The sequence below is a fragment of the Bacillus rossius genome, chromosome 18, assembly GCF_032445375.1.
Source record: "Bacillus rossius redtenbacheri isolate Brsri chromosome 18, Brsri_v3, whole genome shotgun sequence".
NCBI lineage: Eukaryota > Metazoa > Arthropoda > Insecta > Phasmatodea > Bacillidae > Bacillus > Bacillus rossius.
Genome location: NC_086345.1, coordinates 22,319,247 through 22,337,307, shown reverse-complemented (window position 1 = coordinate 22,337,307; position 18,061 = coordinate 22,319,247). Strand labels below are relative to the sequence as shown.

The 18,061-nt window shown below is 40.6% G+C and overlaps 1 protein-coding gene across 1 annotated transcript in view; it reads left to right on the top strand.

The window, feature by feature from the left end:
* LOC134541383 (mucin-19) overlaps nt 1-9,916 on the top strand; it is a 31,875-nt gene extending 21,959 nt beyond the window's left edge. Inside the window, exons 9-10 of the mRNA XM_063384807.1 lie at nt 1,797-5,342; nt 9,713-9,916. Of these exons, the coding sequence (XP_063240877.1) occupies nt 1,797-5,342; nt 9,713-9,785 (3,619 nt within the window). The 3' untranslated portion in view covers nt 9,786-9,916. The remainder of the gene's footprint in view (nt 1-1,796; nt 5,343-9,712) is intronic.
* The last annotated feature ends 8,145 nt before the right edge of the window (nt 9,917-18,061 follow it).

The following is an 18,061-nucleotide window of genomic DNA, read 5'->3' as shown; positions in this document are numbered from 1 at the left end:
GTACCACCGTCATCGCTATTATTGCACATCGGTATTTATGCTGGACCGTTAAAATTATACCCGCATTATGTTATCAATACGAGAATTACAATTTATGATTAACTTTAACTTCGAAACACTCGGAATAGGTTTCATGTTGGTTGGTTCCTGTTTTGCATAACTACGTCCGCATATTCTTAAAGCAAAAAAAATGGGGTTGTCTATAAAGTCAGTTTATGGACGATAATTTCACTTGATAACGTCATGAGAAAACATTGATGAGAAATTGCGTAGTTTTTTAATTTTCCAAATATTATTTTACAGTTTTTTGCAAATTTGAATTTGAATAATTTGTTTAAAATATAATCACTAACAATTAGTTAAGAAAAGCCCCCCCTTAACCTGTTTGATGTTACGGAAGATTTTGCTCGCACGGTGGCCGGCCGGTTCTTGGACGCTCGGCTCGGGCGGAACGTGGTGATGAGTCGTGCTTTTTCATGCGTGCAGCCGGCGTTCACCAATTTATAAGACGTTATCTCGTCGAAAAAAAAATCTGTAAACATTTGTATTGTTTCAACTGATTTATTGCTTGTTATCTTTAAAAGATTTGTGCAATGGGAGTGCATGACTTGATGTAAGTTTTTGGACATACGCCATTGCTAAGAACTTTTTCTGTTGAAGAAAAACTAATAAATAAAATAGAGTCGCACCTGTGTTTCCGTACCATGTGCGTCTCTGCCTGAGGACGGGAGCAGATAGCAGTTCCCGAAACGTCGCTTGTTTCTGTTTAGGTAAAACTATTGAATTTGTTTGTTTTTTCGTTTTGTCATGTTTTTTGTCTTGCTTCAACTGTTGTGCTGAATTATTTTGGGTTTCAATATTTTTGTGTTGTCATCATTTGTGGGGATTTTTTCGTTCTCTTAGTACATTTTTCTTTGTTTTTTCTTTGTTTGCTGACCATATTCCTGTTTCGGAATATTTTGTGGTGTTCATATCCTTGTTGACAACAGCAATTGTTTGCTTAATTTTGTGTGTTTTTTGTATCTTTTTTTGAGTATTTTTATTTTTATTTATTTATTTTATTTATTAGTTTTTCTTCAACAGAAAAAGTTCTTAGCAATGGCGTATGTCCAAAAACTTACATCAAGTGATTTATTGCTTGATGATTGGGCTCCATATGTAACATTATTCGACAAAATTATAAAATAACTGTTCATAATACTAATATTAACCATTCATAAATGCAAGCTGAGCACCTTCTTTTAATTTTTTAAGTAACCAATTTTATTCAAGCAAAACATATTGAAACAAAAAAGAAACTACACATGGGACTTGAAGCTTTGTGTCACAACTAAAGCATTAAATAATACAAATAGCAAATTTCCTGGCGTAGTGAAATCAAATATGAAAAAGAGCTTCGATTGATTCGCTTAGTCAAACCTTCACGCTGGCATAGCCTGAGGTATGGCTGTAGATTAGGAAATGAGAGAAGTTTAAGGTTTTTTTTTGTTCCTACACGTTTTGCAGTCTTTTATACCTTTCTTTTATGTCTTTATCATCATTTTGTAACAATTGTATGAAAGGTTTTAATTTTTTATTTTAAATTTATGTTTAGAGATGCTTTTCTGTTTGGGTGAGTTGTTCTGCAAGGTAAAAAGTATTTTCTGCCATTGAATAGTACATTTAAGAAGAAAAAAAATAGGCACCAGTCTCAGATATTAATTTTATAAATATAGTAACGTATTTGTCTTTTAAAAAATTTGAATTGTAACTGTAGTAATGATAAAAAAAAATTTTTTTTCCCTCTTCCCCCCCAGGTTGGAAGATTTTCAGGGTGGAAGCAAGTACGTGTCGAAGGTGAAGTCGAAGCAGAACAGTGCGTTCGAAGACACCGCCGCGCCGCTCAACCTTCCGAACGTTCCGCTTCCGATCACGACGTTGCCCAAGTTCGACCTCGGCTTCAGCACCGCCAGTTCGCCGGTGACGACACTTGGAACGTCTTCCGCGAAGGGCGGCGCGGGCGCAAGCATCGTCGGCGGCGCAGTGCAAGCGATCTCGCCGGGCCGGGCCGCCGGGGCCTCGAGACTCCCCACGGAACCCGCGCCGACGGCCGGCCAGGAGGTTCCGGTGTTCACGTTCAGGCGGCCGCTGGACCCCCAGGACGAGGAGGAGGAGAGGCGTGCGCTGCGCGGTCTCGTCAGTGCGCTGGGCAGTTCGGCGTCGAACGCTCCGAGCGAGTCGGAACAAAGTGGTCGGGGTCGCGAACCGTCGAACGGTCCGGCCCCGGGAGCCCCGAGCGTGGGCGGGGGAAGCGAGAGACTTGAGGGAACTCAGACGCGTGTCGGTGACGCGAGCGAGCGAACCGGCGGGAATCGGCCGTGCGAGAGCTGCGTCGCAGGGAACACGGCCAGCAGCCGCGTGTGTGCGTGCGGCGAGTCGCGAGACCGGTCTCCGGCCGGCTTCGGCGCCCGGTTCAAGCTGTCGGCCGGCCTGTGGGAGTGCCAGGCGTGCATGGTGCGCAACAAGGACACGGACGCGTCGTGCGTCGCCTGCACGGCCCCCAAGCCGGCGGCCGAGGGCGCGAAGTCCCACGACCCGCAGACGTGCGCCCGGCCGGGCTTCGGGGACAAGTTCAAGCCCGCCGGCGGCACCTGGGAGTGCTCTGTTTGTCTGGTGAGGAACCCCGAGAGTTCGGTCAGTTGCCAGGCGTGCACCACGGAGAAGCCCCGGTCGAAGCAGGACAAGGGCCAGTCCGGCGGGAAGCCCGCGCCAGGTCCGGCAAACGAGTCGAAAACGCTCGACAAGCTGTGGTACTGCACCATCTGCATGGCCTGCAACAAGCCGGGCACGAAGAAGTGCAGCTCGTGCGACTACGTCAACCCGAACTCGAACCGGTCTGGCCTCCAGTTCAAGTTCGAGATCCCGGCGGAAGCGAGCAAATTCAAATTTGGAGTCGACAAAGCTGGCGATAAGGACGGCACTGCCGCGGCGGCGGCTGGTTCGGTGTGCGGTTTCAATTTCGGGGGCAGCACCAAGACCACAGCTGCCGCAACCACTTTTTCGTTTGGCATCCCGACTACAACAGCGGCAAAATCCCAACTAAGTAATGCTGATACAGTTGTGGTGTCGTCTGGCAACGCTGGTGTTGCACCTTTTTCTGCTTCATTTAAAAATTCTGAAAATAAAAGCACATCTGCAAACAACATAGGTACTTCAAGAAAACGTCCTAATGGGGAAGATCGTTTAGATGATAGCACAGAAACGAAGTCTATAGATGGGACAGATGGTAACTCCAGCACTAAGAAAATTACTTTTTGCTTTGAGCCTTCAAAAGGTTTCAGTTCTTCGTCGGATAATTCACCAAAACAGATAGTAAGTTCGTCTGTGGCACCAACACCCACCCCTTCTAATTCACCTTTTTCGTCTCCCAAGAATAACGCCATCTCACCTAAAACTTCTCTGGCCGCAAATGCCAGTTTCAATTTTTCCCCCGGTAGTTTAACAGGGAGAGTAGCTCCCATTCTTAAGACTTCGGCCAGTGCTGTGCCTGGCAGCTTGTTCGTCCCTGCTGACGGTGCCACCGTGCCCAGTGCTTCCAAATCATCCGAGGTCACAACTCCTTCACCCTCTGCGGTCACGTTGTTTTCAAGAGCATCTCCCAGCGATTCTGATCCGCCGAGGAAAAGGAATGTTTCCAGCAAGCAAACGACCGATGGTGGTTCATGGCCCGGCTCGGCTGTGAGCGACGTGGGCACTGCAGGCTCGAACTCGAAACTGGTAACTGCGTTCGGTTCCTCTCCCGTCAATTCGTCGCCAAGTGCCTCCAAAGCGATCACGTTCGGGACCCCTGCATCTTCGGGGACTCCGGCCGCACCGATCAGCAGCGCAGTATCCGTCGCCGGAAGCACGCCGGCGGCAGTCTCCGTCGGCTCGGGGACGGCTTTCGGCACCCCGCCAGCGGCGAGTTTCGCCCTGAACCCGTCCGCGGCCCTGTTTGGAGCACCTTCAACCACGGCCCAAGCGTTTGGGTCCGGGGCAACCACCTTGACGCCCGCTCTCACGGGAATACCACCTGCGTTCTCTTCTTCCACGTCCACCACACCATCCGTGTTCGGGCTCGGCGCCACCAAGACTGCAGCCACCGCCCCTGCACCGGTCTTCGGAGCTACCTCCACCACAGCATCCTCTGTGTTTGGAGCCTCCACGACCCCGGCGTTTGCTGCCACCGCTGCTACCACGGCGCCAATGTTCGGAACCACCACCAACTCCAAGGCGACGCCGCTGTTCGGGACTACCTCGGCTCCCGCCACCACCACGGCGCCTCCGATGTTCGGAGCCGCCTCCGCTGCAAAAGCGCCGACGTTTGGCGCCGCCGCCACCACTGCAACATCCGGGTTCGGAGCGGCGTCCGTCACGGCGTCTTCTCTGTTCGGAGCCACCGACGCCGCGACGACGGCTTCTCCGGTTTTCGGAACCACCACCAACACTGCGACCCTGGTGTTCGGAGCCGCCACCACCGCGCCATCGCCTGCGTTTGGGGTCGCTAAGTCCGTGGCTCCTCCCGCATTCGGCACGGCTGTGACTTCTGCCGCACCGTCTATGTTCGCCAGCAACACGAGCGCGGCAGCGCCGGTTTTCGGGGGCTCCCCGTCGACTCCGAGCTTCGGCGCCTCGGCCCCGGCCACAAGTTTCGGCGGGTCAAACTTCGGGGCGGGCTCCGCTTCCGCCCCGGCATTCGGGGCGGCGCTCCAGCCGGGCTTCGCCGCCCCCAGCACCACTGCGTCCGCGTTTGGTTCCGGCACGACCCCGACCCAGAGCTTCGGGAGCTCGGCGGCCGCTCAGGTGTTCGGGGGGTCGGCCAGCGACGCGAAGTCTTCGGAGAAGCCCGCGGCGCCGTTCGCCTTCGGGGCGCGTGCCGCCGCGCCGCAGTTCCAGTTCGCCGGCGGCCAGCCCGGCGCGGCGGGCAAGCCGGACTTCAGCTTCGGCAGCGCCAACGTGGGCAGCCAGCAGCGCCCGGGCTTCGGCTTCGGGTCTTCGGCCCAGCAGCAGCAGCAGCAGCAGCCGTTCGGCTTCGGCGGGAGCCCCGCGTCTCCGGCCGCGGGCTCCGTGTTCGGCGCGGCCCAGGCGCCGGCCGGCTTCGGGGGACCCAACGCCGCCGCCGGCGGGTTCGCCGCTGGGGGCTTCAGCTTCGGGCAGTCCAACACTGGCGCGTTCGGCTTCCCCGGGGCCCGGCCCCCCGCCCCTCCGGCCTCGGCCCCCGGCCCCGCGCAGCCCTTCTCGTTCGTGGCGGCCGCCCCGATGCAGTTCGACCCCAACGCCAAGCCGACCTTCAACTTCACCGGCGGCGAGACGCCGGTCTTCTCGTGAGTACCTCCGTCGCTCCTCCGTTGCCAGAGACCTGCAATATTCGCGGATTCATTGACCTCTAGGATAGACTCCACAGTCCTTTGAATACTCGCGGAAATGACCACCATGTTCATTGGCTACTGGCGCGTGAGACGTCTCGACTAGGCTGTCCCTTGATTCGGCACTTTCTTGGTTTAGCTTTTCCCTTTGGCTCGCAGTTCCCCGGAATCAAATGTGGGCCATTCGCAGAAGCGGTACGAAGGTATTAGGGATGGGGCGAATCCTGATTTCCTCGAATCCGAATCCTAACTCGAATCCTCGACTGGAATTGCCGAATCTCGAACCCAAACCCGAATCTTTTAATAGATGATGTCCACATATCTAATGTAAGTGAGATGTATTGTGCTTGCACTAAAAGTCCCTTGACTTTATCACATGTAGATTGGTACATTTCTGGTATAAGTATATATAAAGACAATTTTTTCTTGAGAAATTTCAGTTTTAGTACAGATTAGCGGTTAGGATTTTTTCTATAAATAAGCTAGAGGTCTGCGAGCCTAAGAATTTTACTTCGAGCCGAGCTCGAGCTTTTGTGGTACAGTTACACTTTTGGGAAATTATTTTTATCTTAAACTTAATATGTTTGAATAAAGTATTAAAATGAAGTGGGCTTATTAATTTTGGGTAACTATTTACAGTGTGTGTTTACATTTTGCACTGCTAGAAAAAAAATAACATTTTTTTTCATTGAATCTTACCTGTTTCCATTTGTTCATTAGTAACTGATATCATCCAACTAACATAACCAAGTATATGTTTGTGTAAATGTAACATATCTTTGGAAAAATTTCACCCTCACAATTTTTCTGGAGTCCTTACTGAGCTTCAACAAACTTAGCACCAAAAATCATGTTGTTTGAAAAGTACATTCACATTGTTTCAACATTTCCACTTTTCAGCACAATAATTCTGAGAGAGATTGTCACAGAGTATTAAATTCTGTTCTTTAATCTATCATTCAGAACAATAATTTGTTCTGCACGTTCAGGAGTTAAATTGGCTCTACGATTGGAGATAGTGTTTCCAGCAGAAGAGAAGCGTCTCTCGCTGGCAACCTGCTTGGCTGGAATGCTTTAGTAAAATTGCTTAACCTCAAAATTAGTATCACAAATATCTGTAACTGGTCATTAAAGTTTAATCAATTGAAAGTAATAAAAATAAAAACATTTTACTTCATTCAATTTACACTTGCAAAAAAAACATACACACAATAAACCTACATGGAAATTAAAGTCTTTTTCAATATCCTGAAGTCTGAAGTATGTTTACTCATGTCATTAAATGTAGAGCTGTATTGAAGAAGCCGATTTTGCCAATATTTAGTTGAATCGGCATTTCTGCCGACTTCCGATACAGTACGCTCGTTAATTTTCGGCCGATATTACTGAAAAACGAAAGAGACTGCCATAACCTAAAAATCCACGAGTAGCATTTTCACTTTTCGTAGTAGTACTGCATTCTTTCAGATCGCATTATTTCTTAGCAACATGTGCCAACCGTACATATCAAATTTTAACACCCTTTTTTTTTTTTAACAATGTTCTTTAATTTAATATGTCATAAATAATAAATAATACATTACTATCACGGTAAACATACATCTCAGTTGTTACGGTAACTATAGTGCAAATATGGTAGCTATCATGCTTCTGTAGTAATTATGGTATTATACAAAGAATCTTGTTCTTTTTATGGTAATTATCTTAAAATAACTATTGGGTTTGTACTGTAGTTATGGTACATCATCCATATTTCTTCGTATGTTGTTAATTTGTCTTTTCTTCATATTTACGTGTGCCATTAATCATTAATTGAGACAAGAAGTTTCAGAAAAAATTTTAACGGACATTATATCACACATTTAATGGCGTAAATGACGAGCCCTCGGGCAATGTAAACGCTTTATACGGAAAAACCTACCATGCGGGACCTCGTAAGCGAGTTTTACTGTATTTTTTTCCCGTAAATAGTAAAAACCGAATCCTTTGACGAATCCTATATCAGACCCGCCGAACCTTCGAATCCCTAGGATTCGGTGGATTCGGCGGATATTGGATTCGGTCGCCCCATCCCTAGAAGGTATAGTTGTTTTGATGCTAGCCTATCGCGAAATGAATCCGCTAATTTTGCATGTCTCTGTCCATTACGCTAAAGGATATGGCCAGAGCTAAGATCTTGTTGTTTTCATAATGTAACCAATTTTATTTTGAAAAACTTATGATTAGTACACAACCACAACTGATGAAATAAACAACTTCGTTACTAGCGGAGAATGAAAATCAAAATTTTTTCATGGTTTGAAAATATTTCTGGTACTGAAATAGTTTCAAATTTTAATTGTTTTTTTTATTGTCTCATTAAAGTACTATATGAATCAAAAAAATCTTTATGCTATGTTGAAAGACCTTTTTTTTTTCTCTATGGGCCTTGAGCCACATTTGTAAGTATTAGACATTAGTGTAGTGGCTTTCATTGTCGTACTTAATTGTGTATTAAATTTTCATAAATGTTTTTGTTTATACTTTCTCTGCCATTGATTATACTTAAAACTGATGCACTAAAAAAATTAATATAAAAATTTTGACAATATAAAGTAATTATTAAACCTTTACTTTAAGGTTTTAAAATCATTTTACAGTTTAACTGATATAAATAGGCAGTTCCAGTACCGTAATTACTCGCAGAAGGGTCGGCCCTTCGTATGGGACGCACCCTTACTTTTGGGCACATAATCAACATTTGCACCGTAAGGGTCGCCCTCATATATGGGCTGTGCCATATGTCTCAGGTAGAATACAAGTGAAGATTTTATTTTTATAGCTTATTGTAAGAAACCAAGCACTGATGTCCTTGGTCTTTCCTCTCTTCATCCTTTATGGCCTTCCTCCCCTCTTCCCCTTCATCCTTCCACTAACAAAAATTACAAAGGAAAAGTATTTCCCTTCCCCATCTATTAATTTTTTTACCCAAGAGAGAAAAGACAGCAGACTATTTCCTTGTCAATTTTTTTGTCTTTTTCCTTGAAAAAAAAAAAGCACGCACTTTACAGCAATTTTGTCACAAATGAAATGTTGCAGTAGAAAGGGTAGGAAATCTCACGCAAAACAATGTTTGGACGAGTTGCGTCACAAACTGTCGAGATAGAAACTTGGTGATTGAGTAAGGTGCCAGTTCACGGTTCATCGTCATTTCTTCCGTTTCAAACAAGTATGGTGTTTGAATAAAGAACGGTCAGGTACATTATCGTATGCTAACCGCCTTTGTTTGCGTAGATGTAGAATAAAGTTGTCAAATTAATGTGAACATTAAATAAAATGTATATAAATCTGATCCGGATGAACCAGAGCTGAATAAGCGATGTTTTACTTTATTCGATATCCGGGAAATGTCATGGAAATATTATCTTTGAAAGATTTGTGCAATGGGAGTGCATGACTTGAAGTAAGCTTTTGGACATACGCCATTGCTTAGCACATGTATGTCTGTAGAAGAAAACTATAAAAAAAAAACACAAATGACAAAAAAAAATAAAGCAAAAAATTGCTTGTTTTTCTTTGTTTGTTGACCTTATTCCCGTTGTGGAGTATTGTATGGCGTTAAATCCTGACAACAGCAAATTTTTTGCTTTATTTGTGTTTTTTGTCATTTTTTTTTTTATTTTTTTTTTTATTTTCCTTCTACAGACATACATGTGCTAAGCAATGGCGTAGGTATGTCCAAAAGCTTACTTCAAGTCATGGAAATAATTAGGGGTGCACAGGTATTCGTGATTTCGAGTCGATTTGAGTTTCAAGCAGTCGACTATGAGCCTGATTTGAAAGCTCGAAAAATTCTGGTAGTTTACTGGTGTTCAGGGGCGTGATAAAACATTCACTAGAAACCTGAGTAATGTGGGCTTGTTTCTGTTTTGGTAAAACTATTGTGTTCGTTTGTCTTTTCGTTTTGTAGTGTTTTTGTTTCGTTTCAACTGTTGTGCTGAATTATTTTGGGTTCAATATTTTTTGTGTTGTCATCATTCGTGGGGGGGTTTTTTTTTTCGTTCTCTTAGCACATTTTTCTTTGTTTTTCTTTGTTTGTTTGACCATATTCCTGTTTTGGAATATTTTGTGGTGTTCATATCCTTGTCGACAACAGCAATTGTTTGCTTAATTTTGTGTTTTTTTTTGGGGTATTTTTATTTATTTATTAATTTATTTACTTTATTTTTTAGTTTTTCAACAGAAAAAGTTCTTAGCAATGGCGCATGTCCAAAAACTTACATCGAGTCGTGGGCTTGCGTGCCTAGAAGTTGCAGGGGAGCGCGCTGAACACTTGTCTTGTCCCGCAGGGCCAACCCAGCGGCCGGAACGCCCGCCCAGCCCCGCAGAATAAAGAAGGCGATGAGGAGAGCGAATCGTTGATGGGGGACTGCCCACCGCCCAGCGCGCACGCCTGCCTTTTGTGTCCTTCAGTTTCCCCGCGCACGGCCGCAGTTCTGGGGTCCACGCCCTTAATTTATTCAATGCCGTGCAACTACAGCACATATTTTATTTTGTGTGTGTGTGTGGGGGGGGGGGGGGGGGGGGAGAGAGAGAGAAAAATCAGAAAAATGTTGTATTCATCTGAGTGGACAGGTATAACCGTCGACATGTTTTCTCAAACGGTCATCAAACAAAGTATGTTTTTTTTTTTTTTTTTTTTTTAAGTGTACAGTTTCATGATAAGTAAAAAAAAAAAAATCCCTATTTGTGGTTGAAATGACTTAAAGGCGCGTTAATGCTTTACACTCTGCAGTGTAGCGAATGAAATGTGAGTGGACTGCAGTTAAAAAACCTGCGGGTGTCGGCGAGTTTTCAGAACAGTTGGCCGCATCAAAAACTATTTTACGTTCATGATAAATGCTAGTTGTTTCATAGTTCCTTACGCATGACCCACACTCTGCATAATTACAACTGTTGTTCTTAGCGATGCTGCTCTAGTAAAACTTCCGTTATCGAGTGATTTCAACATTGATATACCACGTTTTGTAATGCTGTTTATTTTCCTTTCTTAGCCAATAAATAAAATATTGAAATTGAAATTTTGGCGATCATGTTTTATTCTGTTGTGGATGTTGTAAGAATGTTGCTGAAGTAAAAGTACTGGGGTATGCTTTCATTGGCTTATGCATACGTTGTCATAACTACATTAAAATCATTAACTGAAATTACAGACTCTGAGATTAATGTATGCCTGTTTGTAAGGCCTCGCAAAAAATTTTTTCGGAACCATCGGAAAAGTTAATTTAGGTTTTACGAGTATTAAATAAATATTTATAAGCAAACAAAAGTGAAAAAATATTGTGACTGTTGCATAGTGTCATTTGTAATGCCTGGTTAATGCTGATGTTTTCATGGTGGGTTACGAAAATAGAAGTCAGGCATTTCGAATGCCATTTTATGAAGGGTAGGTGATTTAGTCATAGTGTCTTAATGTATATGTTGTGTTTCTTGCTGGGCTAAGCTGTAGGTTGTCTTATTGTGTGAAATTAAGTACTGTGAACATTCTCCTATAATAATGAGGGCTATGTCCTCAATTTTTTTTCATTCCGGATGTTATTTTCAATTTTTTTACATGTAAAAAGTGACTATCATTGAAAATGTGGTGGTTTGTAAATGAAATTGCCTTTCAGAGGCTATGTGATAAATATTACGAGAATGTTCACAGGCTAAGTATTTAATATTAAGAATTTTTAGTGGTACTTGAATGTAGTAGGAAAATATAAAATGTATATTGTAACATGTATACTTTTGTTGATTTTTACACACAGTTATGGCCTGGTCCATGGAATTCGTATTAAAATTTTTTTCGTGATATTGCACACCAGATGTGAAATATTGTTTGTAATTGAAATCGTACCTAGAAATTTTTGTACGCGGGTCCTTGTTTGAAGGGCCCATTTGTCGGCCTCCTAATTGACGAGCCTACGTGTTTCTCTGTGATAAGTTCTACTGGGCCAGGCCATGGCAAACAGGAACAGCAATGGCCGTATCCTGTATAAGGCAGGCTCACTCCTGACTATTCCTTAGGGAGAGCGTTCTCCCGAAACTTTGTAACGTAATGTGGAAGCTTGCATGCGTGGCGTTTTTTTCGAGTCCTCGGTAAAGGATCGATTCGAGTGTTTCTGTGATGTTTTCACCACCATCGTGACTGTGGAAGTTTTAAAAATAAAATAAAAAATGAATAAATATTTAGAAAAAGAGTTATTGATACGTGTGTGAAAGGAGTTAGACTGCTTTGTGTGTAAATATATCTTTAAATGTTCTCTGGCATGCCATTTTACTGCTGAAAATATCATCTTCATTCGCATGTGGCCAATACACGGTGTTACCCGAATCGTTTGGATACGTTGTTCGTAAGTGTTCATTTTACTTTGAATTAGAATTGTGTCTCAGCACGTGTTTCTTGCAATGTAGGTTTTTGAGTAGTATTTATGTTAATCCTGTCCATTTTATATGCAAGTTAAAATAGTTTAAGTTTAAAAAAAAACTTAAGAGGTGAAATTTTCAGCAGTAGAAGTTTTTGTGCCTTTATTATTTTTTATGGTGTGAGAATTGTAAGTTGATGACTGTGTGGAAGAAAGCATTATTTGTTGCGTACAGCTTAATAATTCCTCTGATACAAGTTCTGCAGGTGCTGAAATACTATAGCAGGAAAATTATTGAAAATCTGTTGCGTGTATTATTTTTGTTGAGAACTTTTATGCCATGTTGAATAAACATGTGAGGAAGATGTCAGCATTACTTAAATTAATTGGTCAGTTTGTTGTTGATTACTTTCTCAGTTAAGACTCTGTAAGAAACTTGAAGTATTGTGTTTTGCTCTTATCATCATCTTAGGCTATACTTACCAAACTTATTAAAATAAAATTGTTTCCACCTGTTGATTGTGTGGTTTTTGGCATTTAATACCTGGGAAACTTCTATTTGAGTGAGATTAAAGAAATTTTAAATTCCTGTTGAAAAATTTTGTGTTGGTAATTTAGATGTTAAATTAAAGTTACGTGCTAAGTCACAATTGATAATTGATTTTGATACCTCTATTAGTCACCTCATTTCAAAATAAATTTTTTTGACTTGCTTCAAACATGTACACTTTTCTTCATTTTCCAATTGGTAATTTATAAGTTTGGGGGGGGGGGGGGGGGGGGCTAGTTCAAATTAATTACAACCAAGCAGAATATATGCTTTGTAATGATGTTTTGATATCACAGTAACTTGGTAGCTCAAGTGACTAAATTTTGCACATAATGTTTGCTTTTGATTTTAATTATAATGAATCAATTCCTTGATTATTTAATTTCAGTTCATATAAAAAGGAGAAGGGGGACTTGTTTTTTGTATATTTTATTTGCTCATTGTGCGAGATGCCATCGGTTGCTCATTGTATAGTTGGATTTACATAGTTGGAATAAAGGGTTGTAGATGAGCCATTCATTGCCTTGGCTAAAGTCTCTACAAGTCATCAAAGTCAGGAAACTGGATGTTTAGTCATGAACGTCGCTCAAAATCCCTAAAAACATCAATCGTGCTCGAATTCACGTAACAATAATCTTCGATATCCTTTTGCTAACTTAAATTTTTTTTTTCCTTTGACGCCTCATCTCATTTTTTTTAAGCACGCGTTAAATCAATATTTGACTGTCCAGTTAAATCATGCCTAAATTATCTCTCAAGAGGTTTTAGCTTTCTTACTTTAAAATAGGCATGATCCTGCATTGTAGAAAATGTATTATATTTTTATACGTGTGTGAAGGTTCGACTAAGCAAGCCAGTCAAAGCTCTTTTTAATATTTGATTTGATAACGCCGAGAAATTTGCTGTTCGTTTTATGTAGAGCTATGGTTGGTTGTGTCAGCGAAGCTTCGTGTCATATGTGAATGTTGCGAAGCTTTAAGACTTGGAATGAATAAAAATTAGCTTTTTTTTTTTTTGTCGTTAATGTTTTGTACGAATAAATTTGGTTACTTAAAAAAAATCAAAGGTGGCATTCAGATTTGTTTTTATGAATGCTCAATTTTGATACTACGATTGATTAGTTTATGATTTTTATCGAATGATGTTATATAGAGGGGGGCCCGATCGGTTAATCACTTATATCAATTTAAAAATTACAAACGTTAAAATACTATTATTTAATTATTCAACCTAATATTTTATCAAATAAGTGTAATACAGCCTTGCTGAAAATAATATTTGCAATTCGATTTAGACTTTGTGAATATTTTAAACATTCAATTTTATATTAGCTTTGCGTCAAAAAACTTGTGTTCACACAGGCTCATATATTTGCTCATGCTTAGTTTTAGTTATTTATTTTATATATTATAAAATCACATTTAGATTGAAAAAAGTTGGAAAATTTTATTGATAGGTTCTGAAAAAGTCCTTGCCTCACTTTGTGCTTAGCTTCCCAAGTCGTGTCGCTTCGAGTGCCCGACAGCGAAGAGGAGCACCAATACGTCGTACCGCCCGCGAAACCAAACCTACTGTCTCGCTCGCACGCGTGCGCACAGGTGAAGGAACCGAATCGGGAGGGGTGGGGAGGGATGTGAAGAGCACAGTTCAGGAACAAAACACAGTCGTCCCGCGGCGAGCACTTCAAAAATAACGAATCCTCTCCTGTCTCCCGGTTCGATTTCCACCTCTCGGCTGCCAGTTCCGCCACCACGTACCTAACTATTTCCCCAGTGCGATCTGAATTTATTTTCTTAACACTCATAAATTGTAGCACACCACAAACCCCCCCCCCCCCCCCTTCCTCCCCAAATATCACTGGCAAGTACTGAAGGACTCACATTTTTGACGTGATAACTTCTTATAAATCGATGAACGCCGGCTGCACGCACGAAAAAGCGCATGACTCATTTTCACGTTCCGCTTGAGCCGAGCGTGCAAGAACCGGCCAACCACCGTGCGAGAAAATCTTCTATAATATCAAACAGGTTAAGGAGGGCTTTTTAAAAGCAAAAATTTAAAAAAAAATTTGATTTGCCCAATTTCGTCATTTCAAATTAAAAATTTATTGACATTGATTTGATTTCAATTTATTTCTATACCTAATTGTTCGTGTTTATATTTAAACTAATTATATTAATTAAATTTGCAAAAATTGTAAATAATATTTGAAAATTAAAAAGTATGCAATTTTTCATCAATGTTTTCTTATGGCGTTATCACGTAAAATTATCATCCGTAAACCGACTTTACAGACAACCCTTTTTTTTTTCTATAGTTCTCCTTTAAATTTGTGGTTGTCCTTTTTCCATTTTTTTTTTTTTTTGTTTAAAGCCACATATTTTGATGCCAGATGTTTACTAAACGTTACTCGCCAGCTGTAGAATGTCACGCAAGTTTAATAATTGCAAATGCTTGCGTGACTTATTCACGCTATTAGATAACCCTTGGTTAGAGGCTAGTGACAACATTTTGAGACTAAACATGAAATGCAAGAGACTTGTAGTGATGAATTCACAGGAATACCCCTTGCATAGTAGAATCAACAAGGTAATTAGGATAAACCAATGTGACTTGGGAGACATAACCATCAATTTAATTTTTTGCGAGATATGGTTGGTCCTAAACAGAAACACATTATCGTCACAGTTGATCAGTAAATTGAGTTTCATAATTCTGGATTATTTTATGTAATGTGTTACTGTACTGATGGCATATTTTTGAAATTAAAATTATGTGGTTTGAAAGGTGAAACCCTCTATTTGTAAGCTCTCTATAGGCCAAAAGTTTTTGTCCATCTTTTCTGATCATAACTTTTTCTCCCTCTGACTGATCAGCACTTCGTTTAGTAGGGAATTGGAAATGTTTGAACAACTGGCATTTGGCTGGAATTCAGGCTGAAGATGGTGTGATCTTGAAACATCTCCGATGCAGTGTGCGAGGGTCAAACTCAGGACTTTTTGGATGTGAATAGGGTACTCTATCAAATGACAGAACATGCTCCATTGAGTGACAAATTTTTTATTCATGGAATTTTGCTAATTTATTGCTTAGGGTGAAGCTATTCACAATTTGTGTGTCATTTTGTGATTTAAGTTATGCAGACAGAATGTAAAAAAAAATATATGAAATTGCTCTACAATAATTAGTTTGTTGAAATAATATCATTTTATATATATATATATATATATATATATATATATATATATGCAAATTGTATTATTTTTTGTGTGTGGCATATGGAAATATTAAACACGCAGCAGAAAGCACAAGCCAATAATTTCTCTTTCATTGGCAGCAAAACTTTCCCTTCTGCCGTGTGCTTACATATGTAGTTGTATTTTGCTGTTGAAACGCGGTGTTGAAAGAAGAGAGTTGATACCATCGTTAAATAAAATGCACAACCTGTTATTACATTTTTCAAGGGGACAAAAGAAAAAAAAATTATAAGCAGGAAATATCACTTGTCAGTGTTAAAACCACTGATGGGTTTACTCTGTGCTCCAGTTTGCTTAAAACAAGCCAACAATTTTCTTTCAACTTCATGAATCTTCCAGCTTCTATTTCCTTTGTCTTTACACACACACTGCCATATTAATGATAGTGTTAGAGTGAAAATGTCTATGTCCAATTCCTTCGCCACTTTAACATGCGTTTTCTTTGGATTCCTATCTACGAATTAAATAAATTTGATTCTATAAGCAATGTAAAATTGTTTTGCCATCATGAATGGTTGCCAAGCTAAAATATTGTACAACTATGCATGTACATCTGAAAACGAACCAGAGTGAAAAGGAATGAAAGGATTAGTTGTTTTGTTTTCCAAGATGGTGTCAACATGCATGTCACACACACTTGCATGTGCACATACACAGACATATTCATTCATTTAGTATTCCCTTGGTCAGGGGTTTGTGAATTTAGAGTTTTTTTTTTTTTTTGCTTCAATTCCATAAAGATTTAATAATTGTTTTAATATGCTGTTGCGAATACTTTTACCATTTTAGCAAAGCTTGGTAAGATTGTATCTACAATGTCCTGTATATCTGGGAAGAGGGGTTATGTGGCACCATTTTTAAAACAGTTTACTAAAAAAAAAATACGTTTGTTTTTGTTATTTGGTTTTAAATCATGGAAGCAATTTTATTTCAATGTTTACAATGTACTTAAATCTTTTTTTTTTTTAATATTTTATCACTCACAGTTTTTTTTTAAACACACTTTTAGTCAGACAAGAGCACAACACATTATTGATGGTTTTGTTTTTCTCTTCTTTTTTTTATTCTCATTCGACGACTTTTGTATTTTCAACCATCGTGTGTGGACAGTTATTTTTTTTTTCTGCGACCTCATTTGAGATTAAAATGCTGTCTTGAGTGAATTAGTCTCAAAAATGTACCAGGTTAAAAAAAAAAAGCTTGTATTTATTGAACAATTAAAACAATAGCTCCATTTTTGACATGAGTGTCTTGTGATTATTTATTGTCTCTGCATCGGGTAATGTGTAAGTTTTTCCCTGTGAGTGGTTTAGTGACTTTTTCCTCCGGCTTTCTCCCGAGTAGGTAAGTATTCACATACACACGCTCGCACTCTTTGTGAAGGAGAGCTCTGACCCGTGTGAACAATTGCAAGTGTTAGGCCTGGTTTTACGAGAGTGTCCGTCATTCGTTCGTCCGTCGGCTCCCCGAGTTATTTGCGACGAGACGACATCTCGCACGACCTTCGTGATAGTTTCCCAGATCACCTCTGCCAGCTGTCTGGAAGGCTGAAATTTTCGGGAAAATTTTTTTCCTAAAGGTATATAATTAATTTGACGATACTGTAAGCTAAATGCTTATATCCATATTTTACTCGAAACATATGTTTCAGAGTTCTCGCACTTAATTAGTATACAGTCTGTCCCAGTTTCAGTGGTATATTATAACAGTTGAATTAAGACTATTTACAACAAACCATATCAAACAAACTAAAGGTAAAAACTAAATCTAGTTTTTCTTACAAATGTTCAGTATGTGCGCCTTTGGTAATACGGTACACACCCAACACTTAAATCCAATTTTCCCCACACTTTGGTTAACAAGTCCAGAGTAATGGAAGCAGTAGCCCCTTAAATTTCATGTCTCAAACCTGGCAAATCTTTAGGTAGCGGCAGAATGTAAACACTACCTGTTATAAAAGCCCCAAAGGGGAAGAAAAAAAAATTGTACGGCGTTTGTTTGTCAGGTGAATGTGGAGGCCAGCGAAAAAGAGCTTTTTGTCTTCTTGGCCATTACAACCAATCCAACAGTCATCCGGCTTTGAAGCACGTTGTAACTGTAATCCATATGGACATTAAACGAAACGCAAGTGAAATTAAATTGCAAATCTACTCTTAGCAAATTGCAGGGAAAAAAAACAAAGCAGTATTTGTGCATATATAACTAGAGTTAGGTACTCTTTAATTTTAACCTTGATCCGAAATCTACAACATTTACAATGGATAGTATTAAAATTTATGACTGGGATATTCTTTTATGGACATACTTTATTTTGGAATATTTCTAGTTTATATATATACACACACACACATTTTATGAAATTATTTTAAGAGTCACGAAAAAAATTGAGTAAGCAAACTTCAGTGATGCCCTAGATAAAAAATTGACTCGCTATACTCTACAAGAAGCATTTTATTTATTTACATTTGTGATGTGCACACCAAC